The sequence below is a fragment of the Dreissena polymorpha genome, chromosome 8, assembly GCF_020536995.1.
Source record: "Dreissena polymorpha isolate Duluth1 chromosome 8, UMN_Dpol_1.0, whole genome shotgun sequence".
NCBI lineage: Eukaryota > Metazoa > Mollusca > Bivalvia > Myida > Dreissenidae > Dreissena > Dreissena polymorpha.
Window position 1 is genome coordinate 65,199,900 of NC_068362.1, and position 27,901 is coordinate 65,227,800.

At 32.9% G+C, this 27,901-nt stretch overlaps 1 protein-coding gene across 12 annotated transcripts in view; it reads right to left on the reverse strand.

Annotated features, from left to right (window-relative positions):
- Positions 1–9,294: 9,294 nt before the first annotated feature.
- LOC127842803 (tripartite motif-containing protein 45-like) overlaps positions 9,295–27,901 on the reverse strand; it is a 203,529-nt gene continuing 184,922 nt past the window's right edge. For all 12 annotated transcript variants that reach the window (XM_052372535.1, XM_052372536.1, XM_052372531.1 and 9 more), the window contains 2 exons: positions 11,157–11,174; positions 9,295–9,366 (listed from right to left, as the gene is read on the reverse strand). In XM_052372535.1, the coding sequence (XP_052228495.1) occupies positions 9,310–9,366; positions 11,157–11,174 (75 nt within the window). In that variant the 3' untranslated portion in view covers positions 9,295–9,309. The remainder of the gene's footprint in view (positions 9,367–11,156; positions 11,175–27,901) is intronic.

The window sequence follows — 27,901 nt, forward strand, 5'->3', positions numbered from 1 at the left end:
GCGGGGCATTTTTCCTAATATGGTTATGTATCATGCTTTACTAAAACATTGTAAACACTCTGTAGGGCACATTTATTTTCCGATTATTATGAAACTTGGTCAGATGATTTGTCCTAATGATATCTTGGATGAGTTCAAAAATGGTTCTAGTTGGTGGAAAAACATGGCCACTAAGGGGGCGTGGCATTTTTCCTTATATGGCTAAAGTAAAACCCTGTTAAACTCTAGAAGCCATATTTATTGTACGATCATCATGACACTTTGTCAGAAGATTTGTCCCAATGATATTTGGACAAGTTTGAAATTGGTTCCAGTTGCTAAGAAAAACATGGCCACCAGTGGGCGGGGCATTTTTCCTTATATGGACTTATGAATCTTCTTGAAACTTTGTCAGTATATTAGTTTAAATGATATCTTGGATGTGTTTTTCACGTTGACATTTGAAGCTTTAACTTTGTATGATTCTAAATATGTGTCAATGCTGTCAGTTGAATTTTGAAATATGAAGTTTTACATTTTTTGTAGATTAAATAATTTGTAAAATGTTGCAGTTTCGTCAATCAGTTTTATAAGATATTGAGCTTTAAATATGATGCAGATTGTAAGATTCTTAATATCTTTCAATATTGTGGATAAGTTTTTGAGATATCAAGCTTTGAGTTTTATGCAAATTGTATTATTTTAAAATGTTTTAATGGTGTTGATCAGTGTAATGAAGATTGCATAATTTTTATGTTTTAATTCTGTCTATTGGTTTTCAAAATGAAAGACTTTGATTTTGTAAGTGCACTTTTATCTCCTGAAAGATTCTTTTCTAGTGTTTAGTTTATATTTTAAGGCTGTTTGCAAACTCGAAGTGAAAACAGTTCTATTACAATTTGGTAAGGACATGACATTGCATATCTGATTTTAAAATGTACTTTGCTGGCAACGTGTAATTTTCTGAAATGTCTTAGTAAGACTGTTGTTTGCAATCAAAAGGTCTGTGCTTCAAATACAGGGTAATGCATGTTTTTTGTCCAAATTTATGGCGATTCAGACATTGTTCTATGTAAATTTGGGGTTTGCTTGAAGGTTCAGTCTATTTTTATGTCCCTCACTATAGTAGTGGGGGACATATTGTTTTTGTCCTGTCTGTTGGTTGGTTGGTTGATCTGTTTACGCCAACTTTAACATTTGCAATAACTTTTGCAATATTGAAGATAGCAACTTGATATTTGGCATGCATATGTATCTCATAGAGCTGCACATTTTAATTTTCTGAAAGGTCAAGGTCAGAGGTCAAATATATGTGGCCAAAATCTCTCATTTTATGAATACTTTTGCAATATTGAAGATAGCAACTTCATATTTGGCAAGCATGTGTATCTCATGGAGCTGCACATTTTGAGTGGTGAAAGGTCAAGGTCATAATTCAATGTCATAGGTCGAATATATGGCTTCAAAGCGGCGCAGTAAGGGGGATTGTGTTTTACGAACACAGCTCTTGTTGTTAACTGCCTTTTTAGTCCCTTACCAGTGTTTCACTAAAGTCCGTGTACTTTGGACTCATTTCAAGTTGACATTTGAAGCTTGAACTTTGTATGATTCTAAATATGTGTCAATGCTGTCGGTTGAATTTTGAAATATGAAGTTTTTCATTTTTTGTAGATTAAATAATTTGTAAAATGTTGCAGTTTCGTCAATCAGTTTTATAAGATATTGAGCTTTAGTTATGATGCAGATTGTAAGATTCTTAATATCTTTCAATATTGTGGATAAGTTTTTGAGATATCAAGCTTTGAATTTTATGCAAATTGTATGATTTAAAATGTTTTAATTTGTTGATCAGTGTACTGAAGATTGTATACTTTTTATATGTTATAATTCTGTCTATTGGTTTTCAAAATGAAAGACTTTGATTTGTAAGTGCACTTTTATCTCATTATGCCCCCCTTCGAAGAAGAGGGGGTATATTGCTTTGCTCATGTCGGTCGGTCTGTCGGTATGTCAGTTTGTCGGTCCGTCCACCAGGTGGTTGTCAGACGATAACTCAAGAACGCTTGGGCCTAGGATCATAAAACTCCATAGGTACATTGATCATGACTCGCAGATGACCCCTACAGATTTTGAGGTCACTAGGTCAAAGGTCAAGGTCACGGTGACCCAAAATAGTAAAATGGTTTTTGAATGATAACTCAAGAACGCATACGCCTAGGATCATGAAACTTCATGGGTAGATTGATCATGACTCGCAGATGACCCCTATTGATTTTGAGGTCAAAGGTCAAGGTCACGGTGACCCAAAATAGTAAAATGGTTTCCGGATGATAACTCAAAAATTCATACGCCTAGGATCATGAAACTTCATGGCTAGATTGATCATGACTTGCAGATGACCCCTATTGATTTTTAGGTCACTAGGTCAAAGGTCAAGGTCACGGTGACCCGAAATAGTAAAATGGTTTTCAGATGATTACTCAAGAACGCATATGCCTAGGATCATGAAACTTCACAGGTAGATTGATCATGACTCACAGATGACCCTTATTGATTTTGAGGTCACAAGGTCAAGGTCACGGTGACCCGAAATAGTAAAATGATTTTCGGATGATAACTCAAGAACGCTTTTGCCTAGGATCATGACACTTCATAGGTACATTGATCGTGACTCACAGATGACCCCTATTGATTTTCAGGTCACTAGGTCAAAGGTCAAGGTCACAGTGACAAAAAACGTATTCACACAATGGCTGCCACTACAACGGACAGCCCATATGGGGGGCATGCTTGTTTTACAAACAGCCCTTGTTAAAGATTCTTTTCTAGTGTTTAGTTTATATTTTAAGGCTGTTTGCAAACTCGAAGTGAAAACAGCTCTAGTACAATTTGGTAAGGACATGACATTGCATATCTGATTTAAAAATGTACTTTGCTGGCAACGTGTAATTTTCAGAAATGTCTTAGTAAGTAAGACTGTTGTTTGCAATCAAAAGGTCTGTGCTTCAAATCCAGGAAAATGCATGTTTTTTGTCCAAATTTATGTCAATTCAGACATTGTTCTGTGTAAATATGGGGTTTGCTTGTAGGATCAGTCTATTTTTATGTCCCCCACTATAGTAGTGGGGGACATGTTGTTTTTGCTCTGTCGGTCTGTTGATTGGTTGGTTGGTCTGTTTATGCCAACTTTAACATTTTGCAATATTGAAAGTAGCAACTTGATATTTGGCATGCAAATGCATCTCCTGAAGCTGCACATTATTATTGGTGAAAGGTCAAGGTCATCCTTCAAGGTCAGAGGTCAAATATATGTGGCCAAAATCGCTCATTTTATGAATTCTTTTGCAATATTGAAGATAGCAACTTGATATTTGCCAAGCATGTGTATCTCATTGAGCTGCACATTTTGAGTGGTGAAAGGTCAAGGTCATCCTTCAAGGTCAGAGGTCAAATATATGTGGCCCAAATCGCTTATTTTATTAATACTTTTGCAATATTGAAGATAGCAACTTGAAATTTGGCATGCATGTGTATCTCATGGAGCTGCAAATTTTGAGTGTTGAAAGGTCAAAGTCATCCTTCAAGGTCAGAGGTTAAATATATGTGGCCCAAATCGCTTATTTTATGAATACGTTTGCACTATTGAAGAAAGCAACTTGATATTTGGCATGCATATGTATCTCATAGAGCTGCACATTTTGAGTGGTGAAAGGTCAAGGTCATCCTTCAAGGTCAAATATATGGGTCAAAATTGCTCATGTTATGTTACTTCTGCAATATTGAAGCTAGCAATTTTATATTTGACATGCATGTGTATCTCATGGAGCTGCACATTTTGAGTGGTGAAGGGTCAAGGTCATCCTTCAAGGTCAAACGTTATATACGGGGACATTGGGTTTCACAAACGCATCTTGTTGTGTATGTAATTAATTTTGCTTAATTTTTGTGATCCCCCGCCAACAGCGGAGGGATATTAATTTGGCATTGTCCGTCTTTCCGTCTGTCCGTCCGGCACTTTTGTGTCCAGAACCATATCTTGGAAGTGCTTTAGCAGATTTCATTGAAACTTGGTACGAGTATATATATATGGATAAGAGGATGATGCACGCCAAATGGCATTGTACATCCTTGATTAATAGCGGAGTTATGACCCTTTGTATTTGAAAAAAATGCTTTTTTTGTGTGTCCAGAGCCATAACTTGTATCCAGAAGTATAATGGCGGGGGATATCAATTCAACGAATTTGCTTGTTAAATCAGTTTTTATTTTCATGATAATCATTTAGTTCGTACTGCAACTTATGATGGATTGTTACTACTATCTCCAATTATTTGTTTGTCATGGGTCCGTCACCATTTATCTCTTATATAATACTTGAATTGAGCATTTCACAATCTGACAATCATGCATATCATTTATTAGTTTCATAATAAAACGTCTGACAAGGGTCAGATAATTTTAACATATATTGTTGTTATAATTTGTCATGTGTTGTATGAATAAATGACACTTCCATGATAGAGAAAATTTAAATATATTTTTAGAGACATTTGTAAAATGAAAATGAAATAACTATACATTTTACAGTGGCTAGTCGTACGGCTAGACAAGAGGCTAGCCGCACGGCCCCGTACGGGTAGACAATAGGTTTGCCGTACGGCTCTGTACGTATAGCCTTTCCTATGGATATTGTCTAAGTTAAAGACAACCATTTTCAGTGAACTGATAAATTGCCTGTATGAAACCATATATTTATCCATTGTCTGAACGACAATTAAATTATTTGTGTGACTCCATTTCTGAGAAGTACCTTGGCCGTCATTGAATTTCATAATATCGATGCCGCAACTAATTAAAACAGTTTTCACTCCTTACATAGGAAAGTCGTCTTATTAAAGAATCAAATTAGAAACCGATTTAAATTATGTGTGTGTAAGTCAATTTCTAGAACGTAACTTTGACGGCTGTCGTCATTAAATTTCAAAATATCGATGCCGCAACTCTTTAATACAGGTTTTTCACGCCTTAGGAACGTCGACTAATTAATGAATCAAATAAGCAACCGTATGACATGAAAGGAAGCCGTGAAAGATGACGAATTTTTAAAGCGAGATTATACGATTTTTTCAAATATTTATTAATTTACATAAAATGTGTATAAAAAAAAACAACTTATTAAACATATATTTGAACATAAACTTAAATAAAAGTTAAGAAGAACATGTGTCGATATATGCAAAATAAGCCAGATATTAAATTCTGAAATCGAAAATTCATGTACAGTCGAATTCGCCAGCATGTAAATCGTGCATGTACGATGTGAATCTAAATTTAGTTTAACGGTTCATTTTTAGTGTGAGCGTCAGCTAACGCTAATGTTTTTGCAAATCGGTATGTGCGTAGAAGCCTTAAAGGGGCCTTTTCACAGATTTGACATGTTTTGAAGTTTGTCATTAGATGCTTTATATTGATGAATGTAAACATTGGATTTTTAACGCTCCAGAAAAAAAATCAAAAATAAAATTTAAAAATGGAAAAAAGTAGCCCGTACAAGGGCTCGAACCAGTGACCCCCGGAATCCTGGAGTAAAAAACGCTTTAGCCTAATGAGCTATCCTGCCAAGCATACATGAGAGGTGTATTCTATACCTGATATAAGCAATCTTCGTAGTTTCACAAATTTAAACGATAACAACAGAACTCTCCAAATTATTCAATCGTTTCGCGTTGCAACGCTCTATAATTTTTAGGTTTTTAAATCGTGAAAAGATGCATATAATGGCTATATTAGACCATGGTTAATGTTCAGTAATACTGATTCCTCACAAATATCATAACTAAAACGAAAATTTGCGAATCTGAAACAACTATTTTCAATTTTGTCAATTTACCAAACCGTGAAAAGATCCCTTTAACTATGACATGGAAAGACAACCACTGTCCGTTGCAGCAGACTACACATTCTACTAGCGTCTGCTAGGAAAGATAACCACCACATTTGCCTGTTTATAGTCCACCACTCACTGGTGCACTGCAGTTGGTGTATATGAGTAATAGAGTTTAACAGCTTGTAAGACGATATTGGCCAGTCTAGTGTTTATCATTGAAAATCTGCACATACTGGCTGCTTTCAGAGAAAACAGGGCTTAATGCATGTCAAATAAGATAAGCCTGTGCATACTGATAAGCTTGTGCAATGCAAACACGCTAAACAAGGACGACATGTCTTATTTTATAATGTTTTAAAGGGTCTCTTGTACTGGGATGACAATTTATGCATAAGCATTTAGCCCTGTTTTCCCAAAACGAAGCTAAAAATTTATTTTTTATTAATGATTTAAAAAAAAAACATCTGAACCTGTGCTTTAAGACACACTCTTTATAATTTTGAATGGATTGTGTCCATTCAAAACTTGCAATATAAAAAGCTATAACATAATTTTTTAAACTGAGTTGCGTCTAAACTTATACAACAACGAACACCTACAGTGACGTCAGCGCTTTGATAAATTCCTGCAACCATTTATTCGCCACACGAACACTAACTAAAAATACGAATGCTTCAGTTATAGGCTACTATTCCATCTGTCCGCAACCGCATATCCGCATCCGCAAAAAATAAAACAAGTAGAAATGCACTGCACTTATTCCATTCATCCGTATCCGCACGCGAATAGGCGTCCGCAATAGAACGCTCAAGTGAGCATTCTTGGGCTACTATTCCATCTATCTGTAAATGTATCCGTATCCGCAAAATATACGGACGCTATATTCCATTTATCCGCATACGTCGAACGTATCTTTATTTTTGTATATGGATAAAACTAAAAATTATAATTATTGAGATAATTATAATGAAGGACAAGCTGCTAAGCGTGAATTTAAGTAGATATAAGGTACAAATCATCGTTCTGTCCGTAAAAGGATACAAATGGTAAATACCTGAAACATCTTCTTTTAGTGCCTTGGCTATGATTTTCCATACATTTAAACTTTAAAGTATAATCAGAGTCACGATATGCAGAACTGCGTTGGATGTATAATTCCGGGTATTTTTTCACGAATTCGAGAGATTTTCAGTTTATTTTTTAGATGACAGCTACTCTCATCGTGCTAAATGCCGTCCGTATCTCGTCCGCATCCGTTTGCGGATAAATGGAATATAGCGTCCGTATAACGATTTTGCGGATACTGACGCGGATACGGATGCGGATGCGGATTGGTGGAATACTAGCCTTATTTTAGGAAAATATGTACGAAATATCTTCGTCACAATCGGCTCGGGCGCTTATTTGTCTTTGCTGCATATTACTGATTAACAGCACTAAATGACAATTCTATACTTTATAAGCCGTACGGCTAGACAATCTCAATAGGAAAGGCTATAATACGTACAGCGCCGTAAGGCTAGCCTATTGTCTAGCCGTACGGGGCCGTACGGTTAGCCTCTTGTCTAGCCGTACGGGACTGTACGACTAGCCACTGCCTTTAGTTATTGGAGGTTCTTATGTATTATACCCAGTCGCAAGTGGTATAGGCTATACTCAAATCTTTTCGTCCGTCTGTTATTGGATACTGTGATGGGTTATGTATCACATTCAATGTTGTTTTTTTTTGTTTATAAGACAAAATCAGATTTTTTTTTCAAAATACCTTCCTTTTAACTAATTTGAAAGCATTTTTACAGGTCCATTCTTGCGAAGCAATAATGCAAGTTAAAGAACTGGTTTTACAAGTCCCTATTCGATATTTATGACATAACTATGACTAAAATCTTCAGAATAGTTCAAAGCACGAAATGAATATCTTTCTGTTGGACATGAGGAAGTGGACCGAATATCGATGACTGGATCATTTTCCACGAAGGCACATAAAACTACAGTAATGTTCCGCTACTTTCAGCTTGGTCTTAATAGCATGTCGGACTTCATAATTAACAGGGTATTTTGTTCTTTATTCAATACTTTGGGACCATGCAATCTTGAAAAATTGCAATTTACAGTGTTCAATGTGGTCTTAATAGCGGTACTCTTCTTGTACTAGGAATCGCTGCGTGTTTTAGTCATTATCTTTGAAATCCTTTTCGAAGCTATCATAAAAAACATTTATACTCGTGTCACGCCAGAGTGACATCACGTCAGGTTTAAACACAATAAGTAAATACATATTGTTATAACGTTTAAATATTCGTTTGACTTCTATTTTTCATTTCAATTTAATAATCCTATAAATGTTTTGTTTTTGGTTGTCATATCTATTTACCATTAACGATCCGCAACTGTTTTACCTTTACGTATCTTTGCAATGAAACTGTTATAGCGACAACTGTTTCATTATAGCTGCTTGCATCACACGGACACCACTGTTATATAATTCAATGATTTCTACAAGGATGATTCTATCCTACATTATCTCAATTGTTTAACCAAGGACATTGTGCTTTTAAAAGTTCCGGCGACTACAAAATCACGCAACAGGAGAAAATAACACGATACGTAGTCAAATAATGCAAAAATTCAAAAAAATATTAAAATAACATTAAACACATATTTAGTTCACCAGTGTGTCATTCCCTCTGTAAAATGAATTCGACTCAAAATGTTATTAAATGTATAATGCAAGGAAACCATGCAGAGCGATTCATGCATAGGCCACACAAATACAAACACATCTGATCGTGAGGATTTAATATATAAAGTTTGAGGTCGAGAAGATCTTAACCACAATTCTAATGCGAGTGTCGCAAGATATAACTATGCTCAAGGCCAACTCATTTTTTAGCAAACAATGTTTCGTATTTCAAGTGACACTATCTCAGGGACCCGGTATGTCGGTATCAAGTATCACAGAGTATACATATATAAAAAAATAATTGGGTCATGGGGACCCAGATACGAGGTTTAAAGTAAAAAAATGTATATGTTATTTGTCTGCAGAAATAACTAGATATATTAAGTTTCGAGTTATATATAGGTTGTTGAAGGTAATTCGCATAAAACACGCTATTTTTCAGTTGGATACTAGCATGGGAAAGGGAAGTACCCAACACTCCGGAAATATATCACAGACCCTATAGTTAACCCAGTATGAGTATATATATATATATATATATATATATATATATACATAATGAGAGGTGCATTTACTAAATTGGTTAACGCATATTCTATGTGCAGTATGTACACATTCGAAAATAAGAAAGTAGTAATATAAAACAGTTTTCCTCTCAATAACTTAAGTTTTGATGAAGGTCAAAATCTCTCAAAATAATGGATAAAAAACACACAGATTTCTTTAATTTCGCAGTTAAAAAACATTACAGTATGTTTATTTACTTGTTCATTAGTATTTTAAAGAGTGATCTACTAACCTCACAAGTATTGTAGATCTGAAATACAGAAATGATAAACAGTATTATTACTTATAAAGCTATTGCAAAACAATGTTTAGAAACAATGTATGTGCTAACCTACATACAAATTATTTTTCTCCCAAAAGGGAGACAATTATTGTCTGCACGAGCGGCTGATCGGGTTAAAATAAGAAAAATGCATTACTCAAGATACTTTATAGTATATTTGTGCTATTTAATTTTCCTCCAATACAAGCAAACTATTGATTTATTGGCGACGAATTAATTCCATGAGAAACTGGCGTTAAAGAACAGAAGAACCAGTATTGTGCTGTTAATTTACAAACACATACAAGAGTAATCGTAGTTATACCATTACGCGCTGTTATGCACATTCACCGCATATATATCAAACGAATTATCTTGGCAATTCATGTTGCTCATATCTTAGAAAACTATTTCGAGATGTTTGCTGTGTATAATTATTTTTCTCTCGGGCTGGTTCAGCTGAATTTCCCATTTTTTGTGCATTGTTGTAGTTTTGATCGAATTCGTCTTCGTCAGTTTTAAATGAACATATGAAACCAGACTTTAGTTTAACAAAGTATTTCTCCCAAGATTTCTGGTTTTTCTTATATCTTCAGTAAATGTAAATAAAATAAACTGCCATACCATTGTTGAGAATGTGTGAAAATGCTTGAACGACGAATTCTTTCATAAAGCTGTTTAAATACAGTTTATTGTGATTTGTATTTGGCTATTAGTAACCGTACTTTACTCAACGGATTGTTATCCGTATCCTTGAATACAAAATGGTTAACCACATTAATATAACTCATCAGATTTCGATACGATAAATATATGTGCTATGAACATTCTGTACTTACGGGAAATACGTATTATTTTTTTTCCAACAACAGGGAGACATGCGTTGTAACAACCCGTTTTGCAATAAACCCTTTTTGCAATAAATTATTGCAAAACGGATTAGCGTGTATTATTGCAATTTTTTACAAGAACCCGTTTTGCAACAAATCCGTTTTGCAATACATTTATTGCAAAACAGGTTGGAGTATCTTATTGCGAAACGGGTTGGAGTGTCTTATTGAAATGTGAAAATTTTATAACAACCCGTTTTGCAAATAACCCGTTTTGCAATAAAATCATCACTCTTGTATTAATTAATGCAAATGGATTGGACATGCTAAAATGGAGTTTCAAGTGTTGTATTTAAATAAAATTGTATAAAAAAATTGCCAAAACTGTGAGTTCAGACTAAAAATTAAACAGCATGGAAGGTGATGAATTTCGAGATTTAATACGATAAAACAACACAGAATATGTATCAAAAGTGACTTCAAACAATTTTGTACTCAAGTTAAGATAACGCAACAATGCAATAATTTATGGAAAAACGTGTTGAAATGTCTTATTTCAATGTGAATTTTTGTGTAACAACCCGTTTCGCAATAAAATCATCACATATATCTACTTGGTTCATAGTGATTTGAAACGCTAAAGAGAAAGTTTTAAATATTGTCTCTAACATAAATATGATGAAAAAAGGTTGAATGTATATATGAAGTTATGTTCATTAATTTGGGAATTAAGTGAAGAATATCCAGAGGTGAATAATTTTATAGCAAAACGGGTTGCAGTGTTTTATTGCAATGTGCATTTTTTATAACAACCCGTTTTTCACTAAACTCGTTTTGCAGACTGACATGGTTAACAATACGTTCAATGATTGAGAAAACACATTTCTTAAATGCAAAAGTTAATCATATGTATAGTAAAATTAATATGTATAAGAGAGATCTACATACCCTATAATTCGTGTCGTTCTGAAATACAGAAATGATAAACAGTATTATTACTTATCAAGATATTGCAATACGAACGCATTTTAAGAAACAATTTATGTGCTTACAGAAATACCGAATTATTTTACTCAAAAAAGGGAGTCAATAATTATCTGAGTGAGCGGCTGATCGAGTTAAACTAAGAAAAATGCCTTTCTCAAGTTACTGTTTAATATATTTGTGCTATTAAAATTTCCTCAAATACAAGCAAATTATTGATTAATTGGAAACAGGTTAATACAATGAGAACCTTGCGTTACGGTATAGAAGGACCTGAATATTTACGAACATGACGGTTTCGTAGCTATAACTACCGATTTTCACGCATACGTGTCGCTAACAACTTTTCTAAGCGTTGAAATTATAGCATATCGGAAGAAATCGATAAACCACAAATGAGAGTTCATGTTTAATGCATAGCATGAATAATATTTATGTCTTACAAAGACAGTATTCTTTTTTAACATCAAAGTTACAATGATATTACCTTAAAAAAGCTGTCTCAATCAATTGTGTGATTAAGAATAATAATTAAAACGGTTTGACACTCAAAAACCTAAATGCAGACTCTTCCTGAACGAATAGAGTCAATTAAATGTAATTTCTTCATTGGTAAAACGTTATACATGCTAGTTTCAATACAGACCGTCTTTCAGTAACTGAGTAGGAAGAGACAACTGTTTTCCTCTCAGTTACTTAAAGTGATATTATGCTCTTCTAACAGTATATGCTATGTTTATAGGTGTCTATCGCAACCGTTGTTTATTTTTGGTGTTTTCACTTCATATACACGTATATTTGTTAATGCAGCATTAACATACTAAAACAATATCCCGGAAAGAGGAAAAGTTTTAGTGCAGATTCGTTCATATCAATTTATACGACACACGAACATAAACTCCGATCCTACTAAAAAGACAGTTCCGCTCGGCTTAGAGGACTGTACAATCATGTCAAATATCGAATATGAGAATATGATAAACAAAATTATAAACAACTAGTAGCAAGATGAGTTGCAGATAAATGGTCAGTTTCCACATTTTAACTAACTCTTTTGACCTGTTTATTCTTTTCAGCTCAATTTAACAGTGAAAAATGCGCATAATATCACTTTAAGTTTTAATGAAGGTCTATCGTTTCGTCTTGGAAAGGGTGTTTAAATAAAGACTTTACTTGGAAACTCACAGTTTATTAAAGTTTATTACCGTCATTTGTTAAACGTTTTAACCCTGTGTTTATGGTATGGCTACTTTTTATGATGTTATGTTTAAGTCTTGTCATTTATATTCTTTATAGCGACTACATATATAAATAGTTATGCTTTTGCGATTATTAGATGACAGTCATCAAACTAAATGTGTTTAATCAAAACGAACGGATAGTCAAAATACAGCTTAAGGTTTTAATCTGGTTTTAAAAGTTTTAGTTTTTTTATGTTTCAGCCAGTTTTGTCGAGTTTTGTTGATATCACACACTATGTTGTTGGTGTGAAAAGATATTCGACATAAGAAAAAATACCAAAAAACGTAAACTGCACAAACAAAACTAGTAATGACTATTCATTTCTAGTAATCAAAAATAAACAAGTGGAGTTTATTATTAGTTTTTGTTGAATTATCAAATACTCATTTCACTGGTAATCATAGATACACATGTATTAACAGTCGTTTCTACGCCATTCGCGATTTTTTTACATGGAATATAAGCTCGTAATTATTTAATGATATCAATTTCATTTTAAGTAAACACCACAAAACAAGGTGTCAATATCCAAATGCTGAAAGTGCATATAATGCCCTTTTTTAAATCATGGAATATTGATTCTGAACATATATGTTTGAAGTCAAGCTTAACAATATTTACCACTTACTCAATAAAAAGTTGTTTTTTTTATTTATTGTAAACAAGTGTTTTCTGTTTTTGCATTCATCTTGGTTCGAAGTTTAATTATTTTAATACACACGAGCATAATCCCCAGTTCAGAGTGTGAGGGCTTAATCAAAGCTGTTGCACAGTTATCAAATAATGTAACTATGCTATTTTATTGATTTGTTTGCAGAATGAAATAAAAGGCGAACAATTGACATATTATTTGCAGCGCTTAAAGATGTAAGTTTGCAAATTATGCATTTATATGTCCAATTAATGTGTGGACTCGTGGCTCGTGTCCTTGTTTTACATACCATATTAAAGTTAAATGTCCTTCTGTTACACGGCAACACGTGTATGCTAATTATCATAAATGTTATTTCATGTTACGGGCTCTTGTATATTTTCAATTACATAAAGTGTGTTTTTGTAGCTTTTTTATCCAATCATCTTGACAAGATGTTTCGATGTTATTGATGGCCTAGCCGGAAGCGAAAGGAGTTAAACAACCTAGTGGAGCGACAGGACAAAACTTCTACAGCCTTCGGGATGACGATCAAATCACAGAAAACCAAACTGATGACCAGCAATACCGACGGCACCAGCAATGACATCAGGATCTGGGACGAAAAACTAGAAACCGTCAACAGCTTCAAATAACTTGGCGCAGTTTTCGAGGATACAGGATTAATGCCTGAAATACTCGCCACACAACAACAGCAGCGCTCAAAACACTGATGACCATCTGGAAGAACAGACACAAAGAAATCAGCTCAAAAGTCAGACAGATCCGCGCCCTAGTCGTGTCCACTTTTTTGTACTTCTGCGAGTTATGGGCACTTACACTGAGAGACGTTCACCCACTATCAATGGAGATTAGATGACTCCTGAGCATACCCTACACAGACAACATCACCAAAGAGGAAGTCAGAAACAGAGTCAAGAAAGGCACAGTACAGAGATTGAGGAAGAGAGGAAGACAAAGGCAACGATGGGAAGATAATATTACAGAATGGACTGGGTTAGCACTTAGCGAGGCCTTGAGACTGTTTAACATACAAGAAGAATGCAGAAAGCTGGTAGGCAATTCATCTGTGGTGCCCCAACGGCCATTCAGACTGCCGGCGAAGTTATGTGAAGTCGTATCCAACGTTTAACATATATTTATTGCGATAATTTATGTTGGGGAAAACTGGGAAATAAATTGTATCGGGAAAAGTTTTTAAATCCACTTTTCATCATTTTTATTTAATTGTACCGCAAGTGTAAAATATAGACAAATAACCGTTTTGTGATTGAGCGGTTTTATTTTTACTTTATGCTCGTCAATAAATCAAATACTTTCGTTTTAATATAAATATTCATTTGTTTACGTAAACAGCTGCTACAAAAGTATAGCTTTTGTTAACCTATTATATAATAAAGACGAACCGCGAATATTGTACTGGTGAAAATATCGCGCTAGGTCGCGAACGTACTGCAAACATTAACCGCAAATATCGAATTGAATTTCGAGATTTTATCGAGAAAAACGAAACCATTTTTTACACGATTAATTTACGCTTTCGTAAAGTAAAGGAAGAGTTCACGTTGGTATTGCAAGTATTTCTAAATGATGATTTTGCTGTTGAAGATCTGTTCCAAAGGGCTCCGCCCAGCTCTAAATCCAGCATGCTCTTCGATCAGCAGTTCCACGACCTTACCTTTCGATCGATTATTGCTGATGGTGCGGTAGTTCTCGTATAACTTGACGTTGCCCTTTTACTGTAAGGGTATGACAAGTGATCGGATCCAGGCCGTTTGACTGGCGTACGTTGAAAAGTCGAACCACATTTCCGGTGACCGTGATATAAAATACATTGAAAGAGCCAACAACTGCGTTGCCATCAGTGCTTTGATTTATTAAAGAAACGAATATCGAAATTCCGAAAGATATTTTCTCGCATAAAGAAAACAACTTTTTCGCGAGCTGTAATGCGGGTGAATCTATAAAAATGATCTGATGATGTTTTTCAATTACACTGAACTTTGTCGGGTTGTTTTTCTATTTTTAGTTTTAATTTAAGCTTATTAAATAAACATAATCTAAAAAGGTGTAAAGTTAAAGATGTTCAGATATAATATTTTATTATCCTGAAATTGTGATTAACATATTTTTATAAAAATAAAAATCAACTCCCTTTCTAAATTGCAAAAAACTTATCTAAGTATATTTAACCACGTTTTATACATTTATCGCATGACTCTCAGACCAATTACATTTGGAATTCGTATCGTTCATATCTTATGAAACTTTTCAAACTCTCAGATCAAATACACACTTTTAAATTTAAACTCGACAGTTACACAGACATTTTATAAACATTATTTCCCATCCCTCCCCACTATTGCTTCATTTGCTTAAAATTACATCCACATTAAATGAAACTGGAATTAAAAGAAGCGACGCAATTTGACTATTTAAGGAGTCTTGGGCCTGGGTAGAACCAGTACTTGTTTTTTTGGAGGGGATATTTAAAGAACGCTCTTACAGTTTGAATCGAACCCGTGACCTCCCGATCGCTTGGCGAATATCATATATAAAACGCCACGGCGACCAATCCGATCGAAGTAAAGCCACACAATACTTTAATCCTACTATCGTATACATTTATGCGATACGTTTGCTTCTTGTTTTCCTGTTCGTCTTTGATCGAAGTTAAAATATTGCGATACGAAGGGTGTTTATGTTTATCTATAACACCGGTGCCCTTTTTAACGAAGTTTAATGGTGCTTTTTCCTAGTTTGGTATACATGAATACGAAAGTATACTTTAAATGGAACAATATACATATAATAAAGTATGATTATAAATTTGGTTATAGGTAAGGTTAATTAACTGACCGTCTTATCATTTTTGGTTTGTAACAAAGAACTGATATTTCGTATAATTATTTATGATAACTTTGTAAAAACGATATTATTTATAACACGATTACATTACGTTTTTGTCTGCTTTTGATGTAACAACAAGTTGTGTCAAGTGATGTTCATTGGGAACACAGTGTTGTTTTTGTACATGATTTTAATTCTTATTGAAGACATTTAATCTAAAATAAATTACACACAATTGAGAATGATTGCAACTAGTATTTATGTTTAAGATATGTTATTTGTATATATTTCAACATAGTTGGAAACGCCTCGTGGATGCTAAACTCGTGTACTTATTAAATAAAATTTCATCAATTAACAAAAGCAGCACAAAACCTATACATGTTTAATAGATGTAATAACAAATAATATCGTCTGAATATTAGTATTTATCAAATGGAATAAATACATTTTACGATCACAAGTGATACAATATAATGGCTTTAAAAAAATAAAATAAAGCGAACAAATTATTTGTTCGAACATAAACGATTTTGAAAACATAAGCACACAATTAATAGTTACTTTAGTGAACATGATCAAATATAGCAAACCTTATCGAAATCTTAACTCGAGTACAAATACAAAATTAATGGCTGCTAGAAAATTATGATCAGTCGGTTTTGTCGAAAACGAAGAATGAGCAAACTCAAATCAGGCTTCTATGTTATTACCGCTGCAAATCAAAATATAGTTTCGTGTTTACCGATTCGGTATAGATATTATATGTTATCACAGTGCAATTATATATTTTAAATATGGTATACGTTTCCGTTGTGGCTATCTATATAAATAATCCAGGCCAACAAATTGAATGTAAGGTCGTTTATATTAGACTAATAGCAACTATGTCCATGCCGTCAATACATAAATATCCATATCCAATCACTTAAAATGCATTTAATAAACAAATAAACCAGGAAGTAATGGTCTTGAACTCATATTTATCTGATCGAAGTAGAGATACAACATATTTACTCTAAACGTCCTATCATTCAATGTATTCATATTTCAGGGATTCGGTCGTGAACACCTATTTATGTCCTACCCTTACCTACGATAGATAAAACCCGAACAATAGTTTAAGATGTAAAACATGCCATCGAGTCAACTATTTTATTTTTTTAGAGAGTACAGCCCTACATGAAACGAGTATTTAGTATGTTGTAACCTAAAAGACAACGTTTACTGTTAACATCGCGAAAAATAAGCACTTTGCTATACTTATAAACCTATTTTCTATGTGAATGCCAAAGTTAAGACCGATCTTTCACGTAGAAATGCTTGAAAATGCATTTTATTATAACGCCTGATAAGCCAGCTGGCTTTCGCGGTCGGAGCTTTGATTTATAACGGGCGTTCAGGAGTAAAACGAATACCCTAAATAATAACAATCGGTAAAAATACTGCAATAGTGTTACAAGCTTTGTAGAAAAAGAAGTAAACAACTATTAAAACGTGTTCATGAGTTCTTTCAGCACAAAATATTGCGATTTGAGATGCTCAAGACGAGCTTTTGTACGTTTTTCCTCTTATTTTCCTCTGAAAACGCATTGTTTTCTTAAAAACTCACAATGCTCATTAAATTCATGAAACAAACGCATTTATTCCGTGAACTTTGCCAAAACGCGTAATACCCCACCCCAAAAATAATAATTTTCTGTAAATACAGCTCCTTTGTGACTAGGCCAGGTTTGCGTTTAGGTCTCAATATACTAAATAGTTTCCCTTTATAATTCAATTCAATTCAAAGCGACAATTCATATCTAGATTCATATCTATAACTCATATTTATCTGATCGAAGTACAGATGCAACATATTTACTCCAAAGGTCATATCATTCAAATAAACGCGATATAATAAATATATCGCATACATTTGATTGATAGTACGTTTACAATAGCCAATAATGGTTTCTTGTTTTCTTGTTCGTGTTTGTTTGAAGTAAAACTATTGCAATAAGCGGGAGCATAAACCTCTAATGGTGTTTATATTTTTTTAATTATCTAATACACCATTAACCTGGTTACGCAAGCGCATGGTGATAATTTTGTATTTAAGATTGAATGCCTTGGAAAATAAAGCTTTAAAAGAGACATTTTCACAGATTCTGGAATGTTTTACAGTTTGCCAATACATGTTTTAATTGATAAATATAAACATTTTAACTAAACAGCTCCAGTATAACATAATAATAAAACTAAAGAAAGAAAAGTAGTAATCCTTAACTGGGCTCGAACCACTGATCATTGGAGTAAATGTCTACCGCTTAAACCACTCGGCCATACGTACTAATATAGTTTAAGACGCGTTTCATACTATATACAAGAGATACTCGTCATATCAAAATATCGCGGTAACAACCAAACCCTCCAAATTATTCAATCACTATTGAGTCATGATACGACGGAATTATCTAACTACAAATATGTGCCGTAATCGGTTAGTCGGTATGGAAATCCTTCTTCGAAGACTGAATAGGCTACCGAAATTTGCCAGTTTGCTATGAATAACACAATTTTAACTTCCATTTTCTATCGTTAAGTATTGTGCGTAGATGGTCAAAATGATAAGTCGCAAAGAGATTTTTTTTTAAATCCGATTTATTAGATAATGGGTCTTAATCCATATGCGGCCAGCATAGCTAAAGCCAACACATATCGCCGTCTAGTAAAGTGATACATAATGAGACTAAGAAACCTTGCGTTATTTATAATGGACAGCGCAGCTCCTGCCCAGACGCCATAAGACCCATTTTCGCAGAACGCGGCCCAAAAAACGTGATTTGAATGTGTCAACATAAAACTGCGTGTTAATCAAATATTAAAATACCAAATATAAAAAACGTTAGAAACATTAACTCATAATTAGCCATGTGAGGACACAAATGATGTTATCTCCCGTAGTATATTTATTTGTTCGAACAGTTGTTTGTGTTTTTTAAATAGTGCACTTAATAACACACATTTTATATCTTGAAGTTGCGACTTATAAGTGACAAAAACAACAACAAATAATAATTTTGTTGTAAATTTAATAATAAAACAAACGTGATTTTTCTAACATTATGTTTAAGTTATGATATACATTGAATTTATTATTTTAAGAGATTTCTTGTTTAAACAAAGCGTCATCTTTATAATCATACGTGGAACTTGTGAGAATTCTGAAAAAACTAACTTTTATAGATTGTAAATGAAATGTGAGTTTCCTCCTTGATGTTTTTTTTGTAAAATATTACCACTGAAGACAATTAAAAGTAAATTATATTGGTGTTTGCACTTTTCATTGCCGTTCGGTTTGCCTACGTTAAAGAGTCGTACTTCATTTCCGGTGATTATAAATAAAATACATTGAAAGAGCAAACAACTGTATTGCCATCAGCGCTTTGATTTATTACATTAAACGAGTAGGCTATGAGCGGCTTCGGCAAATTCCTAAATATATTTTATCGCAGAATGGAAACAATAAACTTCTTCGCGAGTTGTAACGCGTGTGAATCAATCGAAATAGTCTAATGATGTTTGTAAATGATATTATCTTTGACAGGTTCTTATACTGTATAGTTGTCATTAAGGCGAATCAAATAAAAACAATATAAAAAGTGTAAATTTTAAAATGTTAAAATATAATATTTGTATATCCTTACATTGATATTCAATTTATTAAAAAAAACATTACAGCTCTGAAACACCTATTCTAAATTTCAAACAAAATATAACAGTGTATTTAACCACATTTTATGCATTTATTGCTTGTCTATCAGACGAATAACCTTGGGCAGTCGTATCGTTCATATCTTAGTAAACTTTTCAAACTCTTGAATTTAATAGCGTAAATAAGTATTTCGTTCTTCCTCGACATTGCCTGGTGTGCTTATAATTATATTTCCCTTAAATAAAACTAGAATTAACAGCATTATTACGGTGAACAATACGTTCAATTATTGAAACAAAAATTAATCGAGCAGTTAAAAACATTACAGTATGTTTATTTACTTGCTAATTACTATTTATAAGAGCGTTCTACTTACCTCACAAATATCGACGTTGTGAAATACAGAAATGATAAACAATATAATTACGTACCAAGATATTGCAATACGAACGCATTTTTGACACAATTTATGTGCTAACAGAAATACTGAATTATTTTTCTCCTAAAAGGGAGACAATTATTATCTGAACGAGCGGCTGCTCGAGTTAAAATAAGAACAATGCGCCGCTTAGCTCATTCACCGCATATATATCAAACGAATTTTCTTGGTAATTCATTTTGCTCATATCTTGCAAAACTGTTTCAGAATGTTTGCTGTGTTTAATAATGTTTCCAAGGAGCTGGTTCAACTGAATTTTCAATGTATGTATATTTGTGTAGTTTGGATCAAATGCGTCTTTGTTAGTTTTAAATGGACAAAGGAAATAAGACTTTAGTTTTATGCCAAGATTGTTGGTTGTTCTTATATTTATATCATCATTAAATATAAATAAAATAAACCACCTTTACAATTTTGAGAATGTGTTATATGCTTAAAGACAAAATCTTTAATTATGCAGTTTAAAAACAGTTTTGTTTTATATGTATTTGATTACTAGTAATCGTACGTTACTCACCGTTCTGTATTTACTATCCTTAAATACAAAATGGTAAACCATATATAATTTAATATAAATCATCAATTTCGACCCAATAAGCATTTTTGTTATAAACCATATGTACTTACGGGAAATACCTATTTATTTTTTCTCACAAAAGGGAGACATGGGTTCTTGCGCGAATATTTATATTGACTTACCGTGTACTGTATTTGTGTAACCTTATATTTTTAATATATGCACAATATCGTTTTTGTGCAAGAAAAAAAAAAGAAAAAACCTGGCTTTTAACTAAGGTATTAGCTGACTAAATCTGTATATTTACAAACAAATGCCATAAGTTTCTTTATAATATTGAGAGGTGTATTCAGCTACTTTGCTAAAGCATATTCTTCGTGCAGATACTAACGTATACATTCAAAAATAAGGCAATTCATCAATATGTCTAGAGAACGATATTTTGCTTATTACTGTTTAATGTTTTAGCACGCTTCAAATAGTCAGTAACCGCGATAAACAAACATCAAAGAATAACTTGCACGGTAACTTTTTTAAAACTAGTGTCAATAAAGAATGTATTTATATGTAAGTCACTGAGTAGGAATTTATAACTGTTTTCCTTTCAATTACTTAAGTGTTTATGAAGGTCTTACGTTTCATTTTGTAAAGGTTGCATAAATAAAATTGTGCTTGGAAACGCACAGTTTATTAAATTTAATGAGCGTCGTTGGTTAAACATTTATACCATGCGTTTATGGAGTGGTACGTTTATATGATGCTATATTTAAGTATTGTCATTTATTTTTATTGTCAAATTACTCTTTAACGACTACGAACGTGTATATTATTGTTTATGCTTTCGCGATATTAGATGACTGTTATATAATAAACTACATGTATGTAAAATCAAGTAAGAATGGTCCAAATACAGATATGGGTTTTAATCTGGATGATAGGTTAATAAGTTTAGTGTGTTTTTGAGGTCACAGCCAGTTTCTGTCGAGTTTTGTTGATTGCGCACACTTTGATATTGGTGTGAAACCGTATTAAGATATTCGAGCTAAAGGAAAATACAAAAACATTGTAAATAACACAAATACAACTATTCATAACTATAGATGTGTGGTACTTGTCCAAAACTTAACAAGTGGAGTTTATTAATAGCTTTTGGTGAATTATTTTATACTTATTCCACTGGTGATCATAGAAACACTGTATTTACTTCGTGGCTACTATGCATTACTCGTACAATGCAATTTGATAATTCGCCAACGAAACAAATATTTTCGTCTGAATATATATATAAATAAATAAATTGAAAATGAAATTATTATCTACATAGTTTCTTAATTTCCATTCAATTGACATCAAACAATAATTAATGTATAAAAAGCCATTCAAACTGCTATATATTTTTGTTGTTTTTTTTTAAATTATATTACGTTCAATAAGTGTTGTTTGACCGATAGGTTAATCTTGCCGTATAGAGTATATTCCTTAATTATTTACAGTGTTTTTTGCAGTTATGGGCTGTTTGACTAATTATAAATTTATGTAACTATTTAAATATCGAAATTTAGCAAATTGTCGTAAGTTCTTTATTAAATTAACGCTGATTATTAAAAAAATATACGTGTTAACCGATCTGGTTTCAATGTTATTGGATATCGAAATACAATTAACGCTTCTAAAAATGGTGTGCGTATCCTGTATCACGTTCTTATTTGTGACTATCCAAATAGGGCGAACTAATTAAATATTGGTTTATTCAACATAAAAATACTTTTAAAATGGCTATAAACACATAAACTAATATCAATTTCATGTTAAATAAACACCACAAAAGAAGTGTCGATATCCAATAAATGAAAGTGCATTTATTGCAATGGTTCATATCATGGAAAATTGATTCTGAACAAATCGGTTAGGAGTAAAGCTTAACAAAATTTACCCGTCACTCAATAAGAAGTTTATTTTTTATTTATTCGCATCATCTGTTTGCATTCAACTTGGTTCGAAGTTTAATTATTTCATTACACATGAGAATAAACCCCAGGATAGGTTCAACATTCTCGAACTATATTTCTGTCAAAGTCGGATCAACACCACATTTTTCAAACAATATAACGGTGGTATTTATATTTATTCATTTGCAGAGTGGAAATAAATGTGTCAACTTTTGGCTCGAGTCAAAAAACGACATACCGTATTAAAGTATAACGTCCTCATTGTATGTAAATTATCATATATACTATTCCATTTAAGATTATGCTTTCCGTTGGTTTATGGCGAAATATCAGTGAATTAAAACTGATAATTCATTGTTTCAAACAGTGAAAAATAACAGTGAAAACTATCGATACTATTCACTGTTTTACTGTGAAATTACGTCATATTTTTGACAAAATGACGTTATTATTTCAGCGAAATTCTTTAGTTAAATTCGTAACAACTGTAAATGAACGGTAAAAAATGCAGAAAAGAAAAAGAAAATTTGTTGGATTCGGTAGAATATCGATTTTAATTCACTTCTGATCACAGAAAATATTATTTTATATGATAACTCGTGAATTAAATTCGATATTCCACCGAATCCAACAAATATCCTCAGTTTACTGGTACTTTAATAGTGTTAATAACTTTTTTTTAAACTCGTTGCTGTCTTATCCAACGATCTTTTTGCCGATGGCATAGATAACCTAGCCGGACGCGAAAAGAGTTTAACAACAAAACCACCAAAGCCTTCGACATGAATATCGGTGCAGACAAAACCAAACCAATGACCAACAACACCGACGTCATAAGCACTGACATAATGATCTTTGACGAAATCCTAGAGACCGTCAACAGCTTCAAATATCTGGTAGCAATTGTCACTGATACAGAATCTATGCCCCTGAAACATTCGCCTGTCGCACAACCATAGCAGCGCTCACAAGACTGAAGACCATCTTGACTGCTGCGCGCACTAGTCGTGTCAATAATTGTGTACGCCCGCGAGTAATCACACTTACACTGGACTCGGAGAGAGGTATACAGGCCATGGGGATGAGATGTTTACTAAGACTCAGGGGCATCTCAAACAAAAACCAAATCACCAACGAGGTAGTCGGAAGTCAAGAAGGCCATCGGACCTTACGATGATCTGCTGAATACTGTCAAAAGACGGCAACTAAAGTAGAATGCGTAAGTTTCACGATCATCAGGAATTGCCAAAACATGGCTACAAGGCACAGTTCAGGGAGGGAGGAAGAGAGACAGACAAGGAAATGATGGGATCATACCATCACAGAATGGACTGGGTAGAGACTAAGCGAGCCTTGAGACTGTCCGATAGAAGAAAAGAATGCAGAGAGCGGAATGCCGAGTCACTTGTGTTTCCCACAACGATCATTTAGACAACGGGCGAAATGATGTGAAGTCGTATCCAGATTTAAGCTAAATTTGCTACGATAAATTATGTTTGGGAAAACTGGGACATAAATCGTATCGGGTTAATTAAATAAATCCATAGAATTTTACCGCAAGTGTAAAATATAGACAAATAACTTTTGTATGATTGAACGGTCTATAATCAAATATCGCTCTTTGTATAATAGCTCGAGAATAAAGTAACGTTAGTGTTTAAACAAGTTGTTAAGATCAATTTATGAGAATATCTGCAACGTACTCGCAAGAATTGATTTAATTAGAGATTTTTCCCTTAATAAATTTAATGGTCAGACTGTCATTTGCATTCAGTTATTCAAATTACCAATTTATTTCGACTTTATGCTCGCCAACCAAACACATACTTTCGTCGTAATATAAATATTTATATTTTACGTTAACAGCCGTAACAATATCATATCTTTTGAATAAATATTGTATAATGAAGGCTAACCGCGACAATCGAACTGGTGATAATATCGCGATATGTCGCGTTCGTTATGCAAACATCAACCGCGAATATCGAATTGAATTTCCAGATTTTTAAGAGAAAAAAACGATATCATGTATTACATGTATATGATTACATAACGTTTCAGTCTTCTCTGATGTAACAACCAGTTTTGTCAAGTAATGTTCATTGTGTATACTGTTTTTATATACAATGTGAATCCTGTATAAATACATTCCATATAAAAGAAATTCCACAAACTTGAGAATGTTTAAAACTATTATTTATTGTTAATATATGTTATTGTCTATATTACAACCTAGTTGTAAACCCCTCGTGGATAAGCATCTCATGTATTTTTTTCTGTACTTGTTAAATAAAATTTGATTATTAAACAAAAGCAACGCGAAATCTAAATAATTATAAAAGCTGTCGTAACAAATATAATTGTCTGAATATTAGTATAAATCACATGGAATAAATACATTTTACGATAACAACTGCTGCGATATTTCTGTTTTCGTTACCTTTTTTTAAACTAAAGCGAACAAATCATTCTGCGAACATAATCGAATTTGAAAACATAAGTGCAAGCTTAAAAGTGTCTTTATTAAATATGATCAACATCTCAACTCGGATTCAACTATAAAATTAATGGTTGATTAACAAATTATGATTAGTCGGGATAGTTGAAAGCGAAGTATTGTTTCACAGTGATGATTTGCTTGTTTTCGATATTAACGGACTGGTGGTGATGATTATACGAGTTCGATGTTAAAGTATGAAAATACTGTATGCGGTAAAATATTGCAATTTAAAAAAAAGTATACCTTACTAACAATAATTTACATGAAAAAAAAATATTATTCAGAAAAAAGTCAGTCATACAATTATTTATGTATGTGGATTATTTCCATCATTCTTCATTTAAAGAGTGTGAGCTACAATTGTAATTATTTAAGATTCTAGCCATAAAAAAGTTTATATTCTTGAATAATGTGCTTTGTATTATGTATAGTTATTTATTATTAGTTATTTATAGTATGTTTTTATCATACTTGTATGGTAGTATATGATTATAGACAATGAGTAAACTGCAATCAGGATTCTATTAAATTAACGCAGCAAATGAAAACACAGTTTCGTGTTTACCGATGCGGCATAAATGTTATTGGTTATCGCGATACAATTAACACTTTTAAATGTGGTATACCTTTTCTTTGTGACTATCCATAAAATTATTTCGGACAAACAGTAAAAAGCATGGATAATTCTACTTTCTAATTAATTAATTTCATTACATGGAATGTAAGCTCATATATATTAGATCTATAGAAACTTTGTGCATGGCGTACCTAGTCCCTGAAAATGCATTTAATAAAACAAATAAACCAGGAAATAATGGTCTTGAACTCATATTTATCTGATCTAAGTAGAGATGCAACATATTTACCCTAAACGTCCTATCATTCAATGTAATGCGATATAATCGTTATATCGCATACATTTGAATAATATTACGTTTAGAGCAAACATTATGTGTTTCTTGTATTCTTGTTCGTCTTTGGTCGAAGTTGAAATAGTGCAATAAGCAGGAGCATAAACCTCACATGGTCTTTATATTGTTTAAATATCTAATACAGCGGTAACCTGGTTAACACAGTCGCGTGGTACTTCTTTCATATTTAGGATTGAACGACTAAGAAAATAAAGCTTTAAAGAGACCTTTTAAGAGATTGTGGCATGATTTGAAGTTTGTCATTACATGTATATGATTGATAAATATAAACATTTTAGCGAAATAGCTCCAGTATTAAACAATAACAAAATTAAAGAAAGAAAATAAGTAATCATCTACTGTGCTCAAACCACTGATCGATGGAGAAAATGTCAACCGCTTAAACCACTCGGCCATCTAGTTTAAACTAATATATTCAGGGGTGGCAAAATCAAATGTCCGAGTTACCCGAGTCGTACATTTTCTTGTCAGGGCAACTGATTTTTTTTCAATTAAATTGTCTGTGAACAACTAGTGGGGTCGAGGAATACAAAAAATACATTGTATTAAAGCCGTAAATAAGTTTTACAAAACCAGATGTTGACACGCGATAAACTTGTCAGTGCTATTTGCGGAGCAATCAAGCTAAAATACGGACACTCTTCTGCACAGTGATCTCCCTTGTTCTATTAGAGACTGGGAGCATTCCGTATTTTCAACATTTGGCCAGACTGTTAGAAAGTGTACAGACTGGTTTCTTTGTTTTTACAAAATGATGGAAATAAAAGTACGGAACAAAGAAACAAAACACGGCTTTGCAAGATGAAAAGTTTGAGAAAGTCTTTATATTGTTTATAGTATACTGCTATAATGAATGTACCATGGAAATACAGCTATAAATGAAACAAGCAAAGAATATTTACGAACACGACGGTTTCGTAGTTACAACGTTACCCATTTTCACGCATATGTGTCGCTAACAACTTTTCTAAGCGTTGAAATTATAGCATCTCGAAAGAAATCGATAAACCACAAATGAGAGTTCATGTTTAATGCAAAGCATGAATCATATTTATCTCTTACAAAGACAGTATTCTTTTTTAACATCAAAGTTAAATGATAATAACTTTAAAAAAGCTTTCTCAATCAGTTGTGTGATAAAGAATAATAATTAAAACGGTTTGACACTCAAAAACCTAAATGCAGACTCTTCTTGAGAAAATAGAGTCAATTAAATGTAATTTCTTCATTTGTAAAACGTTATACATGCTAGTTTCAATACAGACCGTCTATCAGTCACCGAGTAGGAAGAGACAACTGTTTTCCTCTTAGTTACTTAAAGTGATATTATGCTCATCTAACAGTATATGCTATGTTTATAGGTGTCTATCGCAACCGTTGTTTATTTTTGGTGTTTTCACTTCATATACACGTATATTTCTTAATGCAGCATTAACATACTAAAACAATATCCCGGAAAGAGAAAGAAGTTTTAGTGCAGATTCGTTCATATCAATTCATACGACACACGAACATTAACTCCAATCCTAATAAAAAGACAGTTCCGCTCGGCTTAGTGGACTGTACAATCATGTAAAATATCGAATATGATAAAAAAAAATATAAACAACTGGTAGCAAGATGAGTTGCAGATAATTGGTCAGTTTCCACATTTTAACTAACTCTTTTGACCTGTTAATTCTTTTCAGCTCAATTCAACAGTGAAAAATGCGCATAATATCACTTTAAGTTTTAATGAAGGTCTATCGTTTCGTTTTGGAAAGGGTGTTTAAATAAAGACTTTACTTGGAAACGCACAGTTTATTAAATTTAATTAATGTCATTTGTTAAACGTGTTAACCCTGAGTTTATGGTATGGCTACTTTTTATGATTTTATGTTTAAGTCTTGTCATTTATAGTCTTTTTCAAATTACTCTTTAGCGACTACATA